The following is a 20,483-nucleotide window of genomic DNA, read 5'->3' on the forward strand; positions in this document are numbered from 1 at the left end:
CCACCCTCTATTTACCATTTTATCATTACATATCGACTTTCATATGGGTTCTAGCCAGAGAAAATGATTTACTTTAGAAGTCATGGAATAATGTGGGCTGGGAATAAAAGGGACCCTTTCCCCTCCATTTTCTATCATGAAGGGGAGAATAGAACCACATTTTCCCTCAAAACTAATATACAATTTTAGATGTTTGTTTTGGGCAGTTGGGAAATCATATCCTTAATTGTTATTAGGCTTCAGTTTTGGTTCCTGGTCATTTAGATAACATTACCCTGGCTTTGATGATGGTTGGCCGAGGATCCAAGATGCCCTGCATCTTTCTCAGTGCAGGCACAACAAAGAGATTGCAGGTAACCACGGCTGACACAGGATTCCCTGAAAGTCAACCAAGCAGTTATTTATAGTATACATGTAAAAATCTGCCAAATAATTATGACTGTCTATACCTTCAGGCATGATAAAGAGTGAAGTGACTAACCACTAGTCTTCCTCTTCTAAATCCCAAAGGATTCCAGAATAGAGCTACAATCAACCAAATGCCACAGAGTTATGGTGTAAACACTGGGTCTACCAGAAATACAGAAACTTCTGATTCCCAGAGCTGTTCACACCATTTATTTCCACTTTCCTGAGAACTATACATTGAATGCCATTACCAATCTTGATAAATTTTAAAGCAGATTCTACTTGCTATTTTTAAGATGTTTAAAAATGCCACAGTAATACATGCTCAGTACAAAAACATTTAGAAAATGGCTAAGCATAAAGAAATGTATCCATAATCCCCCTTCTACCCAGAAATTTCTTTACATTAAAAAAAAAAAATACAGGAGCCTGGGTGGCTTAGTTGGTTAAGTGTCTGCCTTTGGCTCAGGTCATGATCCTGGGGTCCTGTTAAGGAGCCCCATGTCTGGCTCCCTGCTCAGCGGGAAGTCTCCTTCTTCCTCTCCCTCTGCCCCTCCCCACCAGTCTTGCTCTCTCTCTCTGTCTCAAATAAATAAATAAATAAATAAAATCTTAAAAACAACAACAACAAAACCTAAATGATTTAAGATGCAAAGAACTATGGACTGAATTGTGTCCCTTACAAATTCATTATGTTGAAGTCTTAGCACCCAATATGACTGTATTTGTAGATACTAGGGCCTCTAAAGAGGTAATCAAAGTTAATTGAGGTCATAGGGTGAGGTCCCAGTCCAATGAGACTAGTGTCTATATAAAAAGAGGGAGAAACACTGTGCATGTACACAGAAAAAAAAAGCCATGTGAAGACACAGTGAGAAGGTGGCCATCTGCAAGCCAGGAAGAAAGACTCAACAGAAGCCAACCTTGCTGGCATCTTAGTCTTAGACTTCCGGTCTCCAGAACTGTGTAAAAATAAATTTCTGTTGTTTAAGCCATTCAGTCTGTGATATCCTATGATGGCAGTCTGAGCAGACTTACAGAAATACGAAGGTCTCTTAAAGTTCTAAGAAAAGTTGGGGTGCCTAGGTGGCACAGCTGGTTAAGTGCCTAACTCTTCCTTTTGGCTCAGGTCATGATTTTGGGGTTATGGGACTGAGCCTCATGTCTGGCTACATGCTCAGCTTGTAGTTTGGAGTCTGCTTCAGACTCTTTCTCCCTCACCCCTTCCTTGTTCCTCCCCACCCCCCACTCTTTCTCTCTCTCAAATAAATAAGTAAACCTAGAAAAATAAAGTTATAAGAAAAGTTTAAGGAATTCAGTTGTACTTTTCAAGAAGAAATCTTGGTGTATCACGCACTTTGAAGGAAGGAAAGGTGGGCTATGAAAAAAAAATGAGCGCTCTGAGAATCACAGATTTAGTTTCTTGTGTGGTATTGTTAACTAAACAAACTGAACAACCCTGTTGTTCAGGGTAAGTTCCAATCTTTTTTTTTTTTTTTTTAAGGATTTTATTTGTTTATTCACGAGAGACACAGAAAGGGAGAGAGAGAGAGAGAGAGAGAGAGAGAGAGAGAGGCAAAGACACAGGCAGAGGGAGAAGCAGGCTCCATGCAGGGAGCCCGATGTGGGACTGGATCCCAGGACTCCAGGATCATGCCCTGGGCCAAAGGCAGGTGCTAAACGGGTGAGCCACCCAGGGATCCCCTAAACCTTTTTGTTTTTGTTTTTTTTTTTTTTTTAAATTTTTTTTTTTTAATTTTTATTTATTTATGATAGGCACACAGTGAGAGAGAGAGAGAGGCAGAGACACAGGCAGAGGGAGAAGCAGGCTCCATGCACCAGGAGCCCGACGTGGGATTCGATCCCGGGTCTCCAGGATCGCGCCCTGGGCCAAAGGCAGGCGCCAAACCGCTGCGCCACCCAGGGATCCCCCCTAAACCTTTTTGAATCTAATTTTACTCTTCCACAAAATGAAAGGTTTGGACTATATGATTCTCAATATCCCTCCTGGGTCTAAAAGTCCAATTTTATTAATACTAATACTTTAAAAAATTATTTATTTATGAGAAACACACAGAGAGAGGCAGAGACACAGGCAGAAGGAGAAGCAGGCTCCATGCAGGGAGCCCGACGTGGGACTCGATCCTGGGTCTCCAGGATCATGCCCTGGGTCAAAGGTGGCGCTAAACCGCTGAGCCACCAGGGCTGCCCAATAGTAATACTTTTATACAGTGCTATTGAGCATGTATGTATACACTGGGGGTGGGGGATGAACCAGTAAGTTTTTAGGTTCCCTTGGCTTTGCTATGTGCTGCCATTTGCATCATCAATGCAAAAGGCAGTAGCTAGTTTAGCTTATTATTAGCTAAAACCATACCTTTATAATTTTCTTCTACAAAAGTAGTTCAGAATAGATTTTCTTAAGTTGTAAAAAGTGATGAGTAATACTAATGATTTCAATAGAAAAATAAGTTGTCCAACAGCACAGCAGACTCTTAATGAGAATTAACTGCTTTTCACTTGTCTCAAAATACATAGATGACAATTTTTCTGGAAAAGCAAAAAAAAAAAAAAAAGCAGCTATTGTTCAGCAATGATTATACTATTCCTGCAATGCTACTGCATTATAAAATTACTCTATTAAAAATGGATTGCAAACAATTGCAAATAGTGGTTATTTTGTGTGGGGGGGAAGGGAATATGGATGACATTTCCTAATGTTTACCTGTATTTTCTGTTTTTAGAGAAAACGTGTTATTTTAGTAATTTTAAAAGTTAAAAAAATTGCAAGTAGGTACATAGATCTTTTAAACTGCTTTAAAAGTTATCAAGATTAGCAATAGCTTTAAATATATGCCCTTCAGGAAAGCAGAAATACAATCATGAATTTTAAAATCCTTCTAAAAGGAAACGACTTTACTGGTTCCACAATCTGAACATCTGGGGTGTTGCTGCCCTCTTTTGGTTCATTCAGGCTGGGGAGAGAAAATTTCAAGTGAAAAGGAGCAATTTGAAAATAGTTATTTATGGGCTCCCACTATAACATTCTTTGTCTATAGGTCAAGTTATACCTTCTGAAGACAAAGCAGTCTTTTCTAGGCAAATGAAGCCAGGAAGAGGATCACATTTTTTTTTTTTCAGAGTATATAAGTGTGTGTGTGTATATATATATATATATATATATACACACACACACACACACACACACACACAAGACCCTAAAAAAGGCCCTAAGGAGTTCTATACTAAAGATATTTTGAGGACTACTTTACTAACATGTCTTCTCTCTTAAAATTTCCTACAGGACTGAAATCTAATCTCTTTTATGCTTATAGATAGGAACTTTAAAAATGCTTTTGAAAAATTTCTGCCTGTCTTCCTTTCCTTACACTCTATTTTGAGATTTATTTAATATAAAAAGCAGATAAATATCCTAAAGCCACCCAATTTATGGATCTGAAAGGAATAAGCAGGTTATTTTCTGAAGGAATCTGTGCCAAGAAATAGAGTATGGGACACTGCTAAAGATAGAGGATAATTTTAAAAGCTAAAAAAAGAGCAAGTAGATACACAAAATTTTTAAACTGTTTTAAAATTTATCAAGATTGGTAATGACTTTAAAAGTATGGCTTTAACTGCAAGCCAAAAATCAATTTTAAAAAATTGAAATTGAAAGTCTTTATAAATGGAACCACTTTGCTTTTTCTACAATCTGAACATATGGGTTTCTGCTCACATGGGAACAAGGGTAGGGACAGTGATGTGGTCAGACTGATGATGCTGGGATTTGACTGAGAAGCACCAGCACTAGTAGTCCCTCCATCTGTGTTGCTTCCTACCCCCTGATCTCAGTTCAAATTTGACAAGACCAAAGGCAGCTTTGTATTTTTTTGTTCTAGCATTTTCTTGCGTGGTTTATTTAAGGCCCTTTGGACCTTTGAACACAATACTTCTAGTATGGGAGATGATTAGACTGCTAACTTGGACCAATTTTCTATAAGGAAATGTAGGTACCCCAGAAAGATCTAGTGACAGCTAACACTCAATTATTATCTTAGCATTTGGAATATGCTTTGAAAGATACTATCTAATTTGACATTTATACCAATCCTACAAAGCAGATTTTAGCCTCATTTTACAGATGAAGAAATGGCTTCAAAGAAGTTAAATGAATTGTCCAAGGTCATTTGGTAAGTAAAGTTGGGTCTTGAGCCCACATCTTTCATATTCCAAGTCAAGAGCTTTGATAGGGATTCAAAAAAATTTTGATCACATTTTTCCAGAAAAAGCAGAAGAAACAATTTCAATTATTCTTACCTGGTAGTGCAAAGATTATTTTTCTTACACCGTCAATATCCAAAGTTGCAAATGTTGTTGGCAGGCTAGAGAACAAAAAAGGGTATTTGTTAGTGATTGCTAAGTCATATGAGTAGATTAAGTACTCCAGTTTTCTTGCTATGTGGCTCTTCACATAGAATATTTATCATATACAAATATTTTTTTGTTGATTCTTTTAAGCCTTTATACCATGAAGTGTTTCAAGAACATTTAAATTAATTGGTTTTTAATATTTTCTGTTTTCAAGTAACCAAACTTCCTGGTTAGCAGCTTACTTTCCCCCCCTTCTTGCTAGCACCAGAGAAGTATACCTCAAATCTTGGAGTTTCTCCACCTCTGTATTATTTTTGCTGGAGATTTACAACAATCATTCTTACTATCAGAAGACTATCTGGTAATACATGTCTATCAGATAAATGCCTGTTGTTTAAGATGAGTATTCCTCAACTCTTTAAAACTATACTCAGCAACAAACATAAAAACTGGCCTCGTATGAAGGCAATTTTTTTGAAATGTCAAAATAAATAAAATACCATGACTAGAACAAAATTAAAGCAACAGTAATTAAAAATATTTTCAGGGATCCCTGGGTGGTGCAGCGGCTTGGTGCCTGCCTTTGGCCCAGGGCGCGATCCTGGAGACCCAGGATCGAATCCCACGTTGGGCTCCCGGTACATGGAGCCTGCTTCTCCCTCTGCCTGTGTCTCTGCCTCTCTCTCTCTCTCTCTGTAACTATCATTTTATATATATATACATATATATATATGTATATATATATACATATACATATATATATATTCAAATAATACTTCCTCAAGAGTCTAACATGAATCCTTACCATGGGGGAGGGGTGTAGGAAGGGCTGACTGAGTGGCATGGAGTCGGCAGGCTGTCAAGAATAGTGATTTTTTTCTGATTGACTTCATTTTATATGAACTTCCAGCTAAAAACTTCATCATGTTAATGAAACTTGAGCATTACAGAATCTTTAGGGAATGCTAAAATTTCCACGTAGTTGAAAAATTTTCAAGTACCTATATTGTTTTTATTTTATTATTTTTGCAGCTTGGTCTTTCAAAAATGGACTACTCATTACCTTTTGCAATAGTATGATGAATGTTAACATTTTTTTGATGATTCAAAACCATCACTAAGTGTTTTCTTTTTTGGGGGAGGGCAGGGGAGGGATAAAGGGAGAGGGAGAGAGAGACTCTTAAGTAGGCTCTACACCTAGCACATAAGCCTGAAGTGGGGTGTGATCTCATAACCCTGAGATCATGACCTGAGCCAAAATCAAGAGTCGGATACTTATGTGACTGAGCCACCCAGGCACCCCCAACATTATTAACTTATTCTACTCTGCCATACTACAATGATGTTGGGTCACAGGGTATATTATGTATTGTTTTAATCCATAACTCCATACCACACACTGCAGTTCCTGTTTCTTCCCCCACCCCTAGTTTTTTTTTCTGTGTCTCCTCTTAATCGTAGGCCCCACCATCTGGCTAAAAAGAAATTAAATTTTTTACCCTATCATCAACCAGTTGGCTTTACAGGGCACCTGGGTGGCTCAGTCAGTTAAGCAGCTGACTCTTGATTTCAGCTCAGGTCATAATCTCTAGGTTGTGAGGTTGAGCCCCTTATTGGGCTATGTGCTGGCCATGGAGCCTGCTTAAGATTCTCTCCTTCTCCCTCTGTCCCTCCACTGCCCTCTCTCTCTCTCTTCCTGTCTGCCCCTTCCCCTACTCCCTCTCGTAAAAAATATAAAAAAGCTGGCTTTAGGTTTGGGAACTACAGAGTAATAGCAATAGTTATATTGTCAGAATGATAATAATAGAAGTTACTATTTTTAAAGAAACATCTATGCATTATATCCATTATTTCATTTAACTCTCACAACAACCCCATAAAGTGACAATTATCATCTTATTTTATAGATGAAGAAACTGAGGCTCAGATTAAGAGATTTCATCCAAATCTCTTAGCTACTAAGTGGGGAAACAAAGATTTGAACCAAGATTTCTCTAACTTCATGACTCATAATTTGATAAGGCTCTTTGTGGGTCTGCTGTGAAGTGTTGTATCTCTACTTTGTAACATCTATTTTTGGCTACTCTAAGGCTCTTTTTGCTTACTTCTTGACTCTGATGTATTTTAGAAAAACTAGATTAGATTATCATATCAATTTATGAGTTGGTCATTTGGCAATGACTGTTACTACGTGATGAAAATCATTTCCAAGATACACTCTCGATGACATCTATGTTCACTGTAGATGACCCATAAAAATTGTGATTGGTAGTAGTCTTGACTATCAAACTCCAAATGTCTTTTTTTTTTAGTATCTCTGTTTAAAATAAAAGAGGTTAATTATGTTCTTAATGCACTGTATGTGGGAAGAGCAAAGCTAAATTGTTCTTGAGCTTTTTATACTTTTTTTTGTTCTACTATTAAGGAGCAATTACTTTAAATTCTTCTTATCTTTAGACACGTATAAATTCTGGCCAAGTAAAGGAAGCCCATTTAAACTTCTAAACCGTTTTACTAAAGCAAACTAACACACATAATAAGAATGAGGAGGGAATGCGTAATACTTTCCTTCTACTATATTTAAAGCCAATTTTTAAATAATCTTTTGCCTCTTGCAGATAGGTTCTGTGATTTCTCTAAAGGTACTCATTTAAAAAAGACTCCATCACAACAACACATTTTATCATGCATTATTATCATGAATGTCTTATTGCTAGACTATGAAGCTTTTGTTTAAGTTCTGGAAAGCCATTTCCTTGGATCAACACTTATTGTTCAGTTCTCCTCTTGGGATTAGAATGTAATAGCATTTATACAATGACTGAGGTCACACAGTGTTATGACTTTAAGGGAGGAGAATGAACATTAGGAACTGATGAGAGTCTTAAGAAGAGGTAAAAAATAAACTGAAAATAAAAATAGACCAAAATTATATATCACAGGTGCTGAGTAATTTAAATAATAGATATTATAAATAATTCTCCTCTAATTCTGTCTTTCCCTCTGCTCCTCCTGCCCCTCTCTAAAATAAATAAATTAATCTTTAAAAAAAAACCCACACAATTATTCTCCTCTAGAGATGAGGGCAACTAGTATTGGCTTCTTTTTCACTGCAAAAAGAATAGTTGATTGAATTTTTGAGGTTAGTGAGAAGCACACTGACATGCTTTTGGGATGTCCTCTGTATTCTAATCAAATTAGGACTGCCCATAGGGACAGAAAAAAAGCCTGTGCACTCATAGCATAATAACATTTGCTTAAAACAAAATACTCTTTTTTTAGAAAAAGATTTATTTGAGAGAGAGAGAGAGAAAGAGAGAGAGAGAGAGAAAAAGAGAGCAGTAGTAGGGGCAGAGAGAGAATTTCAAGCAGACTCCCCACTGAGTGTGGGGCCTAATGTGGGGCTTGATCCCAAGACCCTGTGATCACTACCTGAGCTAAAATAGTCAAATGCTTAACTGTCTGAGCTACCCAGGTGCTTTATGACAAAATATTTCTTAATGAGAATGATCCAAATCCAACAGTTTCAATAATAAAAGGACTTGGAAGCAGTAGCAATATTGGGGCGACTACAGAAATATAATGTAAAGAATTCTAAATTCCTTTATTTAAAAAAAGATTTTATTTATTTACTTATTCATGAGAGACACACACACACACACACACACACACACACAGAGAGAGAGAGAGAGAGAGAGGCAGAGACAAAGGCAGAGGGAGAAGCAGGCTTCATGCAGAGAGCCTGATGTAGGACTCGATCCTGGGACTCCAGGATCATGCCCTGGGCCGAAGGCAGGCACTAAACTGCTGAGCCACACAGGGACCCCAAGAATTCTAAATTCTAAGAGTGCCTGGGTGGTTCAGTCATTTAAGTATCCAAGTCTTGATTTGGCTCAGGTCATGATCCCAGGGTGCTGGGATTGAACCTGACTCGGGCTCTTGCTCAGTGGGTACTTTGCTTCTCCTTCTCCCTCTGCCCATTTCCCTGCTTGTGCTCTCTCTCTCTCTCAATTAATTAATTAATTAATTAATTAATATTTTAAGTGATTATTTAATTAAAAATAAGAATTCTAAATTCTATCAAATTGTGGAGAAGACTAGGGTTAATCTTAACTTCATATTTAAATGGCAAAATCATGGCAGTGAAGCCTGATCTTTGCCTTAGACCTGATGAGAGGTACCCAATAAATCTGGGAGATTAGGAAGACTGGCTTGACATTTAAAAAAGGTTTCTGGAATTTACTGATGGTTCCCATAGCTCATTCATAACAACTGGTTAAGTCCCATCTCTACTCTCTCTCAGGGTTCACGTGAGCACTCATCAGAGTATAGTTCTGAACTAAGGCATTATTTACTAAATTGTCCCTGATGGCATGGAGGTGTGTCAGAATTAGAATGCTCGGGATCCCTGGGTGGCGCAGCGGTTTGGCGCCTGCCTTTGGCCCGGGGCGCGATCCTGGAGACCCGGGATCGAATCCCATGTCGGGCTCCCGGTGCATGGAGCCTGCTTCTCCCTCTGCCTATGTCTCTGCTTCTCTCTCTCTCACTGTGTGCCTATCATAAATAAATAAAATTAAAAAAAAAAAAAAGAATTAGAATGCTCACCTACACAGTAAGTCCTTTGAGTAGTGAATGAAAGGTTTATATAGTACCAGGGGTTTGAACAGGCAAACTATCAGTTAAAGACATGGCTACACATATTTCAACACCAATGTTTGGCATGCTTTGAGCATTTACAACTGATTATAGAAGCTCCATCAGCCTTTGAAAGAGATATGCCAGATCTCAGAATGTAGTTATTTTTCTTTTTCTTGGGACATAATAAGAAATATTATGAAACACTACTTATGAAGTATTTTTGAAAAGGAAAAAATAATTGAATCTGAATGTAATCAAGCTTTTATTTTTTATTTTTTAAAAATTTTTATTTATTTATGATAGTCACAGAGAGAGAGAGAGAGAGAGAGAGAGAGGCAGAGACATAGGCAGAGGGAGAAGCAGGATCCATGCACCGGGAGCCCGACATGGGATTTGATCCCGGGTCTCCAGGATCGCGCCCTGGGCCAAAGGCAGGTGCTAAACCTCTGCGCCACCCAGGGATCCCTGTAATCAAGCTTTTAGATCTAACTTCCAGTCTGTAGAATATACTGGAAAAGAGAGGAACAAGTTAACCACCAACATAAAGAAGCAATCAGCTAAATCTATTCATTAGAACAAATGATTCAGTGTCTTCAGCAGGTCAATGGCATGATAAAAAAAAAGGAGGCATTATTATTAAATAATAATGTTATTATTTAATAAAGATTTTAAAACAAATACAGTTAGTAGGCCTGACTTGAATTATAATTTAAATAAAACATGTAAGAATGTATTCTTTCTCTTGATATTTGGGAGAATTTTAAATATGATCAGGGTATCAGATGATATTAAGATATTCTTATTTGTTAGGTGAGAAATACCATTGTGATTACACAAGAGAATGCTGCTGTTATTTTAGTATTATTTGAGATGTATATAAAAATGACATTGTAGAATTTGCTTTGAAACAATCCAAAACCAAAAAAACCAATCAACCCCCCATCTCTTAAAAAAGATGAAGGAGGGGATTGATAAAACAGTTATGGAAAAATGGTGATAGTTCCTGAAGTCAGGTGATAGGTACAGGAAGGTTTCACTGTACACCCTACTTTTGTGCATTTTGAGAATTTTGATACTAAAATGTTTTTAAAAGGAGAGAAAGAAGCAGTATACAAAGAGAAAAAAGAGAAAGAAGGAACCAGACATGGAACTAAAGAAAGAAAAGGTCTGGAAAGTTGCTTTGCTTTGTTTATAACAAAGCCAGAGATTCATAAGGAAGATGAATTCCCATTTCAGATAGGAGGTACATTTGTGCAAGGAATTCTATTATTATAATATTTCTTTTATTAGAGTAAATAATTCATACCAGAAAATGTAAAAAGAAAGCATTTAAAACTTGTTAGTCAAAGTAAGCCAAACCAACCCCATATATAAAATAATAAGGTTATTTTCATACCCTGGTTTCATAAAAACCCTGCCAAAATGGATCTGAGCATGAAGATCAATGTCCAGCACCTGCTTGAGATAGTCCTGCAAATATGAAAAACAATCACTTTATTTTCAAACATTCTAATGTTAGACTTTCAAAACTTTATATGAAAATAAAATTAATTTGTAAGATTGAAATGAAAAGAAACATTTTAGTGAAGTTGATTTACTTAAGACAAATTCCTCCATTTCTTCATTCTGGTCATTCACTTATTCTTTAATAAATATTTATTGAGTACCTAATATATGTTGAACACTAATCTTTGTACAGGAGGATATAGGCTTGAACAAAACACATAATGTCCCTTTTTTCATAAAAGATACATTCTAATAGAAGTAGTTAAATAATAAACCAAATCATATAAATAATTACTTGATGGTTATTGTTTCCCTTTTAATACAGAATTTTGTGTTTGAGAAAGGATGTTAACAAACAAGAAGCTTAAGAAGTTGGACTAGGTCAGGAAAGCCACATGTATGTGTACTACGTTATTCTCCTTAATTGACTCAAAATAATGTACCATTCTCAGAGAAAAGACTTGGACATTTTCCCATTGCCAAATCTAAATAAGTAAACTAAAATAAAAAATAGGGAGGGAGTTCTAAAACAGATAGTCAAGAGACTTTAATTGTTCCAATTTTATATGCTGCCAAGAAAAACAACCAACCTAAAGTTATAACCAATCCACAGTGATTTGACAAAACTTGACTTTTGGAAAAGAAAGACAACATTGTCATGCAGTTGGTTTTGTAGACATAAAGAAAAAAAAACTAGTCCTAAAAATTTCTTAACTCCTAGGTCTATTGTTGAGTTTCTTGTTTTAATCTAAGAGTAAGTCTAGTAACCCACTAAAATTTCAAATATTTTACAAGCATAGGATACTTTATTTTAAACATCTGTTCCCTTCTATTTCTACAGCCTCAATGAACATCATCTCATCTGGATTACTGAAATAGGTCTCTGCCAATAGTCCCGCCCTCCTCGAATTCATTCCGCCCATAGTAGTAAGAAACATCTCTTGAAAAACAAATCTGATCAAGTCACATATAATACTTCAAAACTTCCCGTTTTCCAGGAAAAAGCCTCATCTTTTTAAGATCGTATCTATGATTCTTGTATTTTCTAACCCCCTTTTAACCAATCATTACTCTCATCCGGCAATTCTCTTCCCATCCAACCCCATTCCTCTTTTTCAATTTCAATCTCTCTCTCTTTATCCATTCTCATCCCTCTTTCTCTTTTCCTCTCTCCATTCCAGCAAGATTATATCACTTAGTTTCTAAGACTTCCTTGCCCCCAGTCTCTGAAAATGTTCTTCCTTCTGTCTGGAATACTCTTTCTTTCTACCTTCTCTCCACCCCTTATTTCAATCTCAGTCATTTCCTCAGCCTCCCCTTAATTCCCAAGGCTGGATGATAGATTTCTTATCTTTATTTGAGGCTATATTATTACATGCAAATTTAGAGTTGCTGTATTTTTCTGATGAACCAATCCATTGAAATATATGAAATGTCCCTCCTAATATCTTGTAATCCTTTTTTACCTTAATTTTCTCTGATGCAATACAGCCACACTAGCTGGCTTTCATCTTAACTTTTTTTCTACTCTTTTATTTTCAATTTGTTGTGTCTTTCTATATAAAGTGGGTCTTTTATTACCATGATACAATTTATAATTTTTTTACAATCCAGAATGACAATTGTTAATTGGAGGCCTTAGTCCATTTACATTTATATAAATTCTGCCATATTTGGGTTTAAAGCTATCACCCTACTATTTGTTTTCTATTGTTTTTTTTTTTTTTTTTTTTAGAAATATTTGGGAGGCATTACCATGTTCTACAACTTTACTTGTGTTTTTTTTTTAATTTTTATTTATTTATGATAGTCACAGAGAGAGTCACAGAGTCACAGAGAGTGAGAGAAAGAGGCAGAGACACAGGCAGAGGGAGAAGCAGGCTCCATGCACCGGGAGCCCGACGTGGGATTCGATCCCGGGTCTCCAGGATCGCGCCCTGGGCCAAAGGCAGGCACCAAACCGCTGCGCCACCCAGGGATCCCTGTTTTCTATTGTTACTTCTGTTTTTATTTCATTTTTTCTTCTTTTGTGCTTTCTTTTGAATTCATCACTTTTTTGTTATTTTAATTTCTTTCCCTTCTATTAGCTTGTTAGTTATGCATTCTTTTATTATTTTAGTGGTTATTTCAAAGGTTAAAATATGCATTCTTGACTTACTATGGTTCACTATAATTTGATATTTTTATTACTTCCCTGGCAATGCATGAACCTTGAAACATGTTAACTCCATTTATTCCTCTCTGCTTTTTGTGCTATAAAGTACCAAATATTCTATATACATTTTAAGTATGTGTGTGTATATACGTATTCAACTATTATATGTATTTCTTTATATACTATACAATGTATACTGTATAATTTAATATACAATGTTTATATATAAACATTTTAACTTCATATAAGACACTATTATTTTATACAATCAACATTCATTTACATTTAACCACATATTAACTTTCTTTTGCTCCTTAGTCCTTTCTGCATTTCCGTACCTCCACAATCTTTCTGACTATAAAATTCCCTTTAGTACACAACTGTGCTTTGTTTTTATTTGGCTGAAAATGTCTTTATTTTATCTTCATTTCTGAAGGAATTTTTTGCTGTATATACAGTTTTACACCAGCTGTTTTCTTTCAACACTTTACAAATGCTATTCCATTGTTTTCTGACTTCCATCATTTCTGTTTAGATCATTTGTTAGTTTTACTTGTTGGTCCTTTGAAGGTAATGTATCCTTCTGGCAAGACTTTCTCTTTGTCCTTGGTTTTCTAGTAGTTTTGCTATGGTTACCTAGGTATGAGCTTTTTGTTTTTTGTATTTATCCTGCTTGACATTAACAGACCTCCTTGAATTTCTGGCTTGATGTCTTTCATTGGTTTTGGAAAACTCTACCAATATCTCTTAAATATTGCTTCTGGTCACACTCTTTCCTTTTTTCTGGACTCCAATTACATGCATGTTAGACCTTTTACCATATCCCATATGTCTTTTATGTTCTTTTCCATATTTTCCATCCCTTTTCTAAAATTTTGAATATAATGAATAGACTCTAGCTTTCCAGTGAAATTCTTCATTTTGTCCTTTATTTTTTCTTAAAAATATTAATTATTGTTTTAAAAATTTCACATGAGACAAAATAAACATCAGTATCACTTTTAGAGTTGTTTCATTTTGTTTCTCTTTCTTAATTTTAGTGATTTTTGTCCTATCTTTGGCATGTCTGGTGACTTTAAAACCTGAAGCCCAAACATTAAATGTGAAAAAAATTAAAGAGGTTCTAGATGATGATATATTTCTCCAGAAAGGATTTAATTTCCATTGGCAATTACCTAAAGTAAATAAAAGATTGCCTGACCTAATCAGAGATTGACATAATTTGATGCTCAATTTCAGTCTTTGTGAAGGCTGGTATATTTCCAGTTTGTCTTTATTCCTTGAGCACTTCAAGGGTTTAAACCAAGAGCCTGAGATATTTGCCAGGCATCTTTCTCCACTGCAGGCTCCAAACTCCAAAGACTGCTAAAAATTGTTTATTTTCTTAGCCTCGTAGCTACTCTACTATGGTTGGCTTTTTGGTCTCTTGAATCATTACACCTCCTCCCATTCCCTTGGCTTAGGAATTAACAAATGTGTTGAGGAAAAATACGGTGAAGAATTCTAGTGTTACTTCTCTGTGGTTCATTTTTCTCTGAGATCTTGGGTGCCTTGAATCCTGGTTGTCTAGGTTTTTCTCTTCAGACACCTGCTTTTTCTTTTTTCTTCCTTAAAATATTTTTTAAAAATTTATATAGCTTTTTTTTTTTTTAAGATTTTATTTATTTATTCATGAGAGACACGGGGGGCGGGGGCAGAAACACAGGCAGAGGGAGACGCAGGTTCCATGCAGGGAGCCCAACATGGGACTCGATCCCAGGACTCCAGGATCATGCCCTGGGCCAAAGGCAGGCACCAAAGCACTGAGCCACCCAGGGAGCCCTTATATCGCTTTTATAGTTGTTCTTGGTGGAAGGGTTGGTCCAAATAAGCTACTATATCATAGTAGAAGCAGAACTCTCCAGACCTTATGTGCCCTTATAATACTATGTCCTTCTGATATCACACACCTAGGCTATACTGCAATTCCCTGATAACTGCTATGTTTTCATTACTGAACTACACAAACCTTGTGTGTGTGTGTGTGTGTGTGTGTGTGTGTGTATGACAAATCCCTAGTGAATAGCACATGCCATTCATTCATTTCTTAGTTCAACAAATATTTTTGAACCTATTATATATCACAAATTCCATATGTGCTACAGATATTTTAATGGTGAGCAAGAATAGACATGGTCCCTGATACAAAGATGTTCTGTTGAATTTTATCAATGAAGACAGCCTAAAAGTAAGTAAACCAACAAATAAAATAATTATAAAGTGTGTTATATGCTATGAAGGAAATAAGCAGGTGCTAGAATAGAGAATAATGGGTGGGGTGGAGAATAAGGAAAGGTCATTTTAAAAGAGGTGGTGAAAAAAAAAATAAAATAAAAGAGGTGGTGAGGGTGAGAAGAATTCAGGCATATGATGTGTGAGGAGATGAGAATTCCAGGCAGAGGGATGTACATACTGAAGCTTCTAAAGCAGTAAAGAATGCATGAAAAAAATGAAAGGTAGTGAATGAGTGGAAAAGGCATAACATGAGGTTGGAGAGAAAGGCAGAGGCCACACTTGCTGGGCCTTAAAGGTTATGACACAGAGTTTGGAAAGCAGATATGTTCATTACATTTGCTAAATGAATGAAAGTATTTTATTTTTCTTGAAAAAAAAAGCCCTCTCTGTTGTTAAAAATGTCCACTTTTATTCTTTTTGAACATTAATGCTCATGTTTTTTTGTGACAGGTGGAAAGCTTGTACCAGACACAGCCATGAAGGCTGAGAATTACCACTGTTCTTGTTTTTGTTTACCTATAGAGGCAGAAAGATCTCTGTCTGATATTCTGAAAGCTAGAGTCAGATAGAAAGAAGAAAAATCAATGGGTGAAGAAACAAGAGTTCTTCCTCAACTCAGGTAAGAACAAACAACATTAGACAAATTGTGAAAGACTTTAAAGTTCTTAACAAAGATTACTGGATGTCCAGTGTAGCACAACCTTCTGGTTTATTTGTGTGTTTCATCATCTTTGAGCTATTTTACAAAAATTGAGGTATATAAATGGAATATTATTCAGCTATTAAAAAGAATGAAATCTTGCCATTTGTTACAACATGGATGGAGCTAGAGTGTATATGATAAATAAAATAAGTACATCAGAAAAAGACAAATACCATATGATTTTACTTATTTTGGAATTTGAGGAATAAAACAAACAAAGGGAAAAAGAGAGAGAGACATCAAGAAACAGACTCTTGGCTCTAGAGAACAAACTGATGGTTACCAGAGGGGAGGTGAGTGGGAGGATGAGTGAAACAGGAGATGGGGGTTAAGGAGTATGCTTGTGGTAATGAGTACTGAGTGATGTATGGAAGTGTTGAATCATTATACTATACATCTAAAACTAATATAATCCTGTACATTAACTAACTGGAATTAAACTAAAAACTTAAAAAAAATAAGCTGTAGAAAACTGATGGTAAGTAAGATTAGTATTCAAAGAAATGCAAATTAATTCTGTCTGTGGAGATATAATTGATTATTTGCCTGTGGATTTAAGGCAGTTTTGCATCTATTAGCAAATTTACCTCAGTATTCCTGATTATCTGTGTGTGTTCTTTTGAGTTCTTCTTTGAACCAGTTATAACATCTTATTGGTTACTTCATTAACTAATGAATTAAATAAAATCTCTGACATGTGTTTATTTTACATGTATATGAAATTCATGATTTTATCTATAAAAAATTATACGTTCCTAGTTCTGGACGCTCCACTGAGATGCCCCATTGATCTATCTTATGGAGCCACGTAAACGTGATTGCTAGAAAAGTGCACTTTATAGGTAGCTTACACCTGGGCAGACTTCTTTTAGGTTCTTGGAGTGAATACCAGCAGCAATAAAATGGGAACTCTGCTAACTTTTGGTTTCTGTAATTTTGTTCCCTTTATTGATTTTGATTCTATTTTTCTTCTGTGCATGGCCAGTGAGATATTCCCCATTGTGGCAGCCATTGTTGGGAATTTGGTTTTAAAGTCTGATGATTTCTATAAGTGGATGATTGCAGTCTATTCTCAGGTAAGAGAAGACAGAGAACATGGCTTATTAATCTTTCTCGTTTATTTGTCTTACTGTCATTTTGAGCCTAAACCAATCAAGAACTTTGTGACCTCTAGGAAGGAAAACAGCTCTTTATTTGTAGACTGGTAAGTTATTTTTGTTTCTGTGTTTATTTGTGACCTGTGGTTGACGTATCTATGTGTCTGTGATCCAGAAAGACATTTATCTCATTTCGTGAGTGTGAAATGTTTTCCTACTTCTGGAAGGTATTCATAAATCATATGCCTATGAGACCACCAAGCAGAATGGACCTTCCTCAGGGTGTACTTTGGATTCAGGGTGCCTCCATCCTATCATAATCCTCCTACTCAAACCCTCTTCATCTGAGTCTGAATGTGATGGAGGTGTTGGCAGAGGGCAATCCAAAAACCCCTAAGCCCAGACTCTCCAGTTTCAGATCTGGAGAGAAGAGCCCCCATTTTAGGGCCACAATAAAGTTTGCTTTGCCAGGGGGAAGAAGAAAAACACATCAAAATAATTGTCTTTTAAATTAAAGGTGCTCTGTTCTTATAGACTTAAATAAGTGCTTATATAAAAATAATCTTCTTAAAAGATTATATAAATGGATTATATAAGAAGAATCTTCCTAAAATTACCAGATAATAAGGAAATTTAACTTATATTTTCAATGAGCTACATTAAAAGGTATTCTTATAATTTTAAGAATCAAAGATTACAAAGTTAAGGTAAATCTTTGGCAAATTACACTAGCTTTAGTTATTAAGAAAGCCCAGCATGTTCTTTTTATTTATCAGTGTGAAGTATAATTAGGCAAATACTTTTTATTTTGTTGGGTTTTGTTTTTCCTACACTTATATAGGCATATTCATTAAATAAGCTTGTGCTTTTCCTATACAATATTTTAAGAATGTAGGGATGCCTGGGTGGCTCAGCGGTTGAGCGTCTGCCTTTGGCCTAGGGCGTGAACCTGGAGACCCGTGATCGAGTCCTGCGTCGGGCTCCCTGCATGGAACCTGCTTCTCCCTCTGCCTGTGTCTCTGCCTCTCTCTCTCTGTCCTTTATGAATGAATAAGTAAAAAAAAATCTTAAAAAAATATTTTAAGAATGTTAAAAATGTAAAATTGGGTACAATATAATTGAATCATTTCTGACAAACTTTAAATTTCAATCGTAATTATGTTTGTGGTATGCCAGCTTGAAAATAGTTTTCAGGATCTTTAAGTAACAAAATCTTATTGAACTGATATTTAATTAATGAATAATTATCAGACACCTAGATGATTTCTATGTAAGAGTACTGGGTCATTGATAACTAAGCATAATTTTAAGTTAATATATAGATCTTTCTTCACTTATGATGGAGTTACCTCCTGAACCCATTGTGAACTGAAAATATCCTAAGTTGAAAATGTGTGACCTAACTCACCCAACATCATAGGTTAGCCTAGCCTACCTTAGTCATGTTCAAAACATTTACATTACAAAACACTTCTGCAAAGCCTATTTTATAACAAAGTGCTGAATATATGATGTAATTTATTGAATACTATACTGAAAGTGAATAACAGGTATGGGTATAGAAGGTTGTAAGTTTATCAGCTGTTTACCCTTGTGATTGTAGCTGACGGGGAGCTGCAGCTTACTGTAGCTGCTCCAAATCATGAGAGAGTGTTGCCCTACATATTGCTAGCCTGGGAAAATATAAAAATTCAAAATCTGAAGTATGGTTTCTACCAATGCATATCACTTTTGCACCACTGTAAAGTTGAAAATTCATTAAGTTGAACCATTTTAAATTGAGGACCATCCATACTTTTGTTCTAAAGTTAATATACTTCTTATTTTTATATGCTAGACAGAGGCTATATCTTTTAGGTCATGTTAATTAATATGTTTGTTCCTCTTTACTATATTAAGAAAGTACAAAAGGGATGTATGTGGCTGTACAAATTTATATTCATGTGTTTGTGAACTTTGGTAATCTGCTCAAATGCTTACATATAATTTTTCAATTATCTATAGTTTTCACCATGAAATAAAAATTAGTTATTTTCTCAAACATTATAATGAAATATGGGTGTTACAATTACGCTAGGAATAATAATGACAGAGAAGTGTAACTTTGTTCTTTTTTTCAAGGAAAAGGAGTATTTTTGTTTTTAAGTCTAACCCTCAAAATATTTGGTCTTTACGTGCTCTTAAAATAAAATTTATATGGATCCCCAGGGCTTTTGTTTATTTGGGTTATGTCTAATAGATATTTACTGTATTACAAACTAAAAACTAAAAAATGTTTGTTTCATTTGGAAATAGCAATGACAAGGCAATTTTATGTTAATATAAGTAACTATTTTTTATACATTGTTTTTATAATTTTGAAAATTTCTTTAATGTTTGGCTTAACAGAGGTCAGTTGGATCCTCTTATTTGTTTCTGCATTGAGTCTGATGAGATATCATACAATATGTATCCACTAGAAAAAATCATGGTATGTTCATGAAAGGAGGAGAATAAAAAAAAATGTCAAATAAAGTCTTTGTTCTATTATGAAAGTAGTTTTGACATTGTAGACCTTCTTACAGGGTCTTAGGGGCCCTTGTGGTCTGGGGCCCACTCTTTGTGCTAAAGTAAAGTGGCAGTTTGTTTCAAAATATAAAATAACAAGGATGCCTGGGTGGTTCAGGGTTGGGCATCTGCCTTTGGCCCAGGGGGTGATCCTGGAGTCCTGGGATCAAGTTTCGCATCAGGCTTCCCGCATGGAGCCTGCTTCTCCCTCTTCCTGTGTCTCTGCCTCTCTGTGTGTCTCTCATTAATAAATAAATAAAATATTTTTAAAAACCCCAAAAAACCCCCCAAAAAACCCAAAATATAAAATAACATAATAAAGAACAAAACTTTGAAAGAGATTTTCATTTGCCTTGGTTTATAATATCTGTGTCTAAAAGTAAGCTGATGACGAATACTCACCATTTGCTTCAATGTGAATAGAACTGGAGGGTATTATGCTGAGTGAAGTAAGTCAATCAGAGGACAAACATTATATGGTTTCATTCATATGGGGAATATAAAAAATAGTGAAAAGGATTATAGGAGAAAGGAGAGAAAATGAGTGGGAAATACCAGAGAGGGTGACAGAACATGAGAGACTCCTAACTCTGGGAAATGAACAAGGGGAGTGGAAGGGGAGGTGGGTGGGGGGACAGGGTGACTGGGTGACGGGCACTGAGGGGGGCACTTGACGGGATAAGCACTGGGTGTTATACTATATGTTGGCAAATCGAACTCCAATAAAAAGAATAAAAAAATGAAGTTGAGAACCATATTAAAATTTTAGTAAGTTCACTCAAAT

The 20,483-nt window shown here is 35.8% G+C and overlaps 1 protein-coding gene across 13 annotated transcripts in view; it reads right to left on the reverse strand.

Annotated features, from left to right (window-relative positions):
• Positions 1–20,483, reverse strand: part of GPHN (gephyrin) — a 627,564-nt gene that overhangs the window by 12,614 nt on the left and 594,467 nt on the right. For all 13 annotated transcript variants that reach the window (XM_041759177.1, XM_041759184.1, XM_041759182.1 and 10 more), the window contains 3 exons: positions 10,814–10,887; positions 4,726–4,790; positions 275–378 (listed from right to left, as the gene is read on the reverse strand). In XM_041759177.1, the coding sequence (XP_041615111.1) occupies positions 275–378; positions 4,726–4,790; positions 10,814–10,887 (243 nt within the window). The remainder of the gene's footprint in view (positions 1–274; positions 379–4,725; positions 4,791–10,813; positions 10,888–20,483) is intronic.

The sequence above is a fragment of the Vulpes lagopus genome, chromosome 6 (assembly GCF_018345385.1).
Source record: "Vulpes lagopus strain Blue_001 chromosome 6, ASM1834538v1, whole genome shotgun sequence".
Lineage (NCBI taxonomy): Eukaryota > Metazoa > Chordata > Mammalia > Carnivora > Canidae > Vulpes > Vulpes lagopus.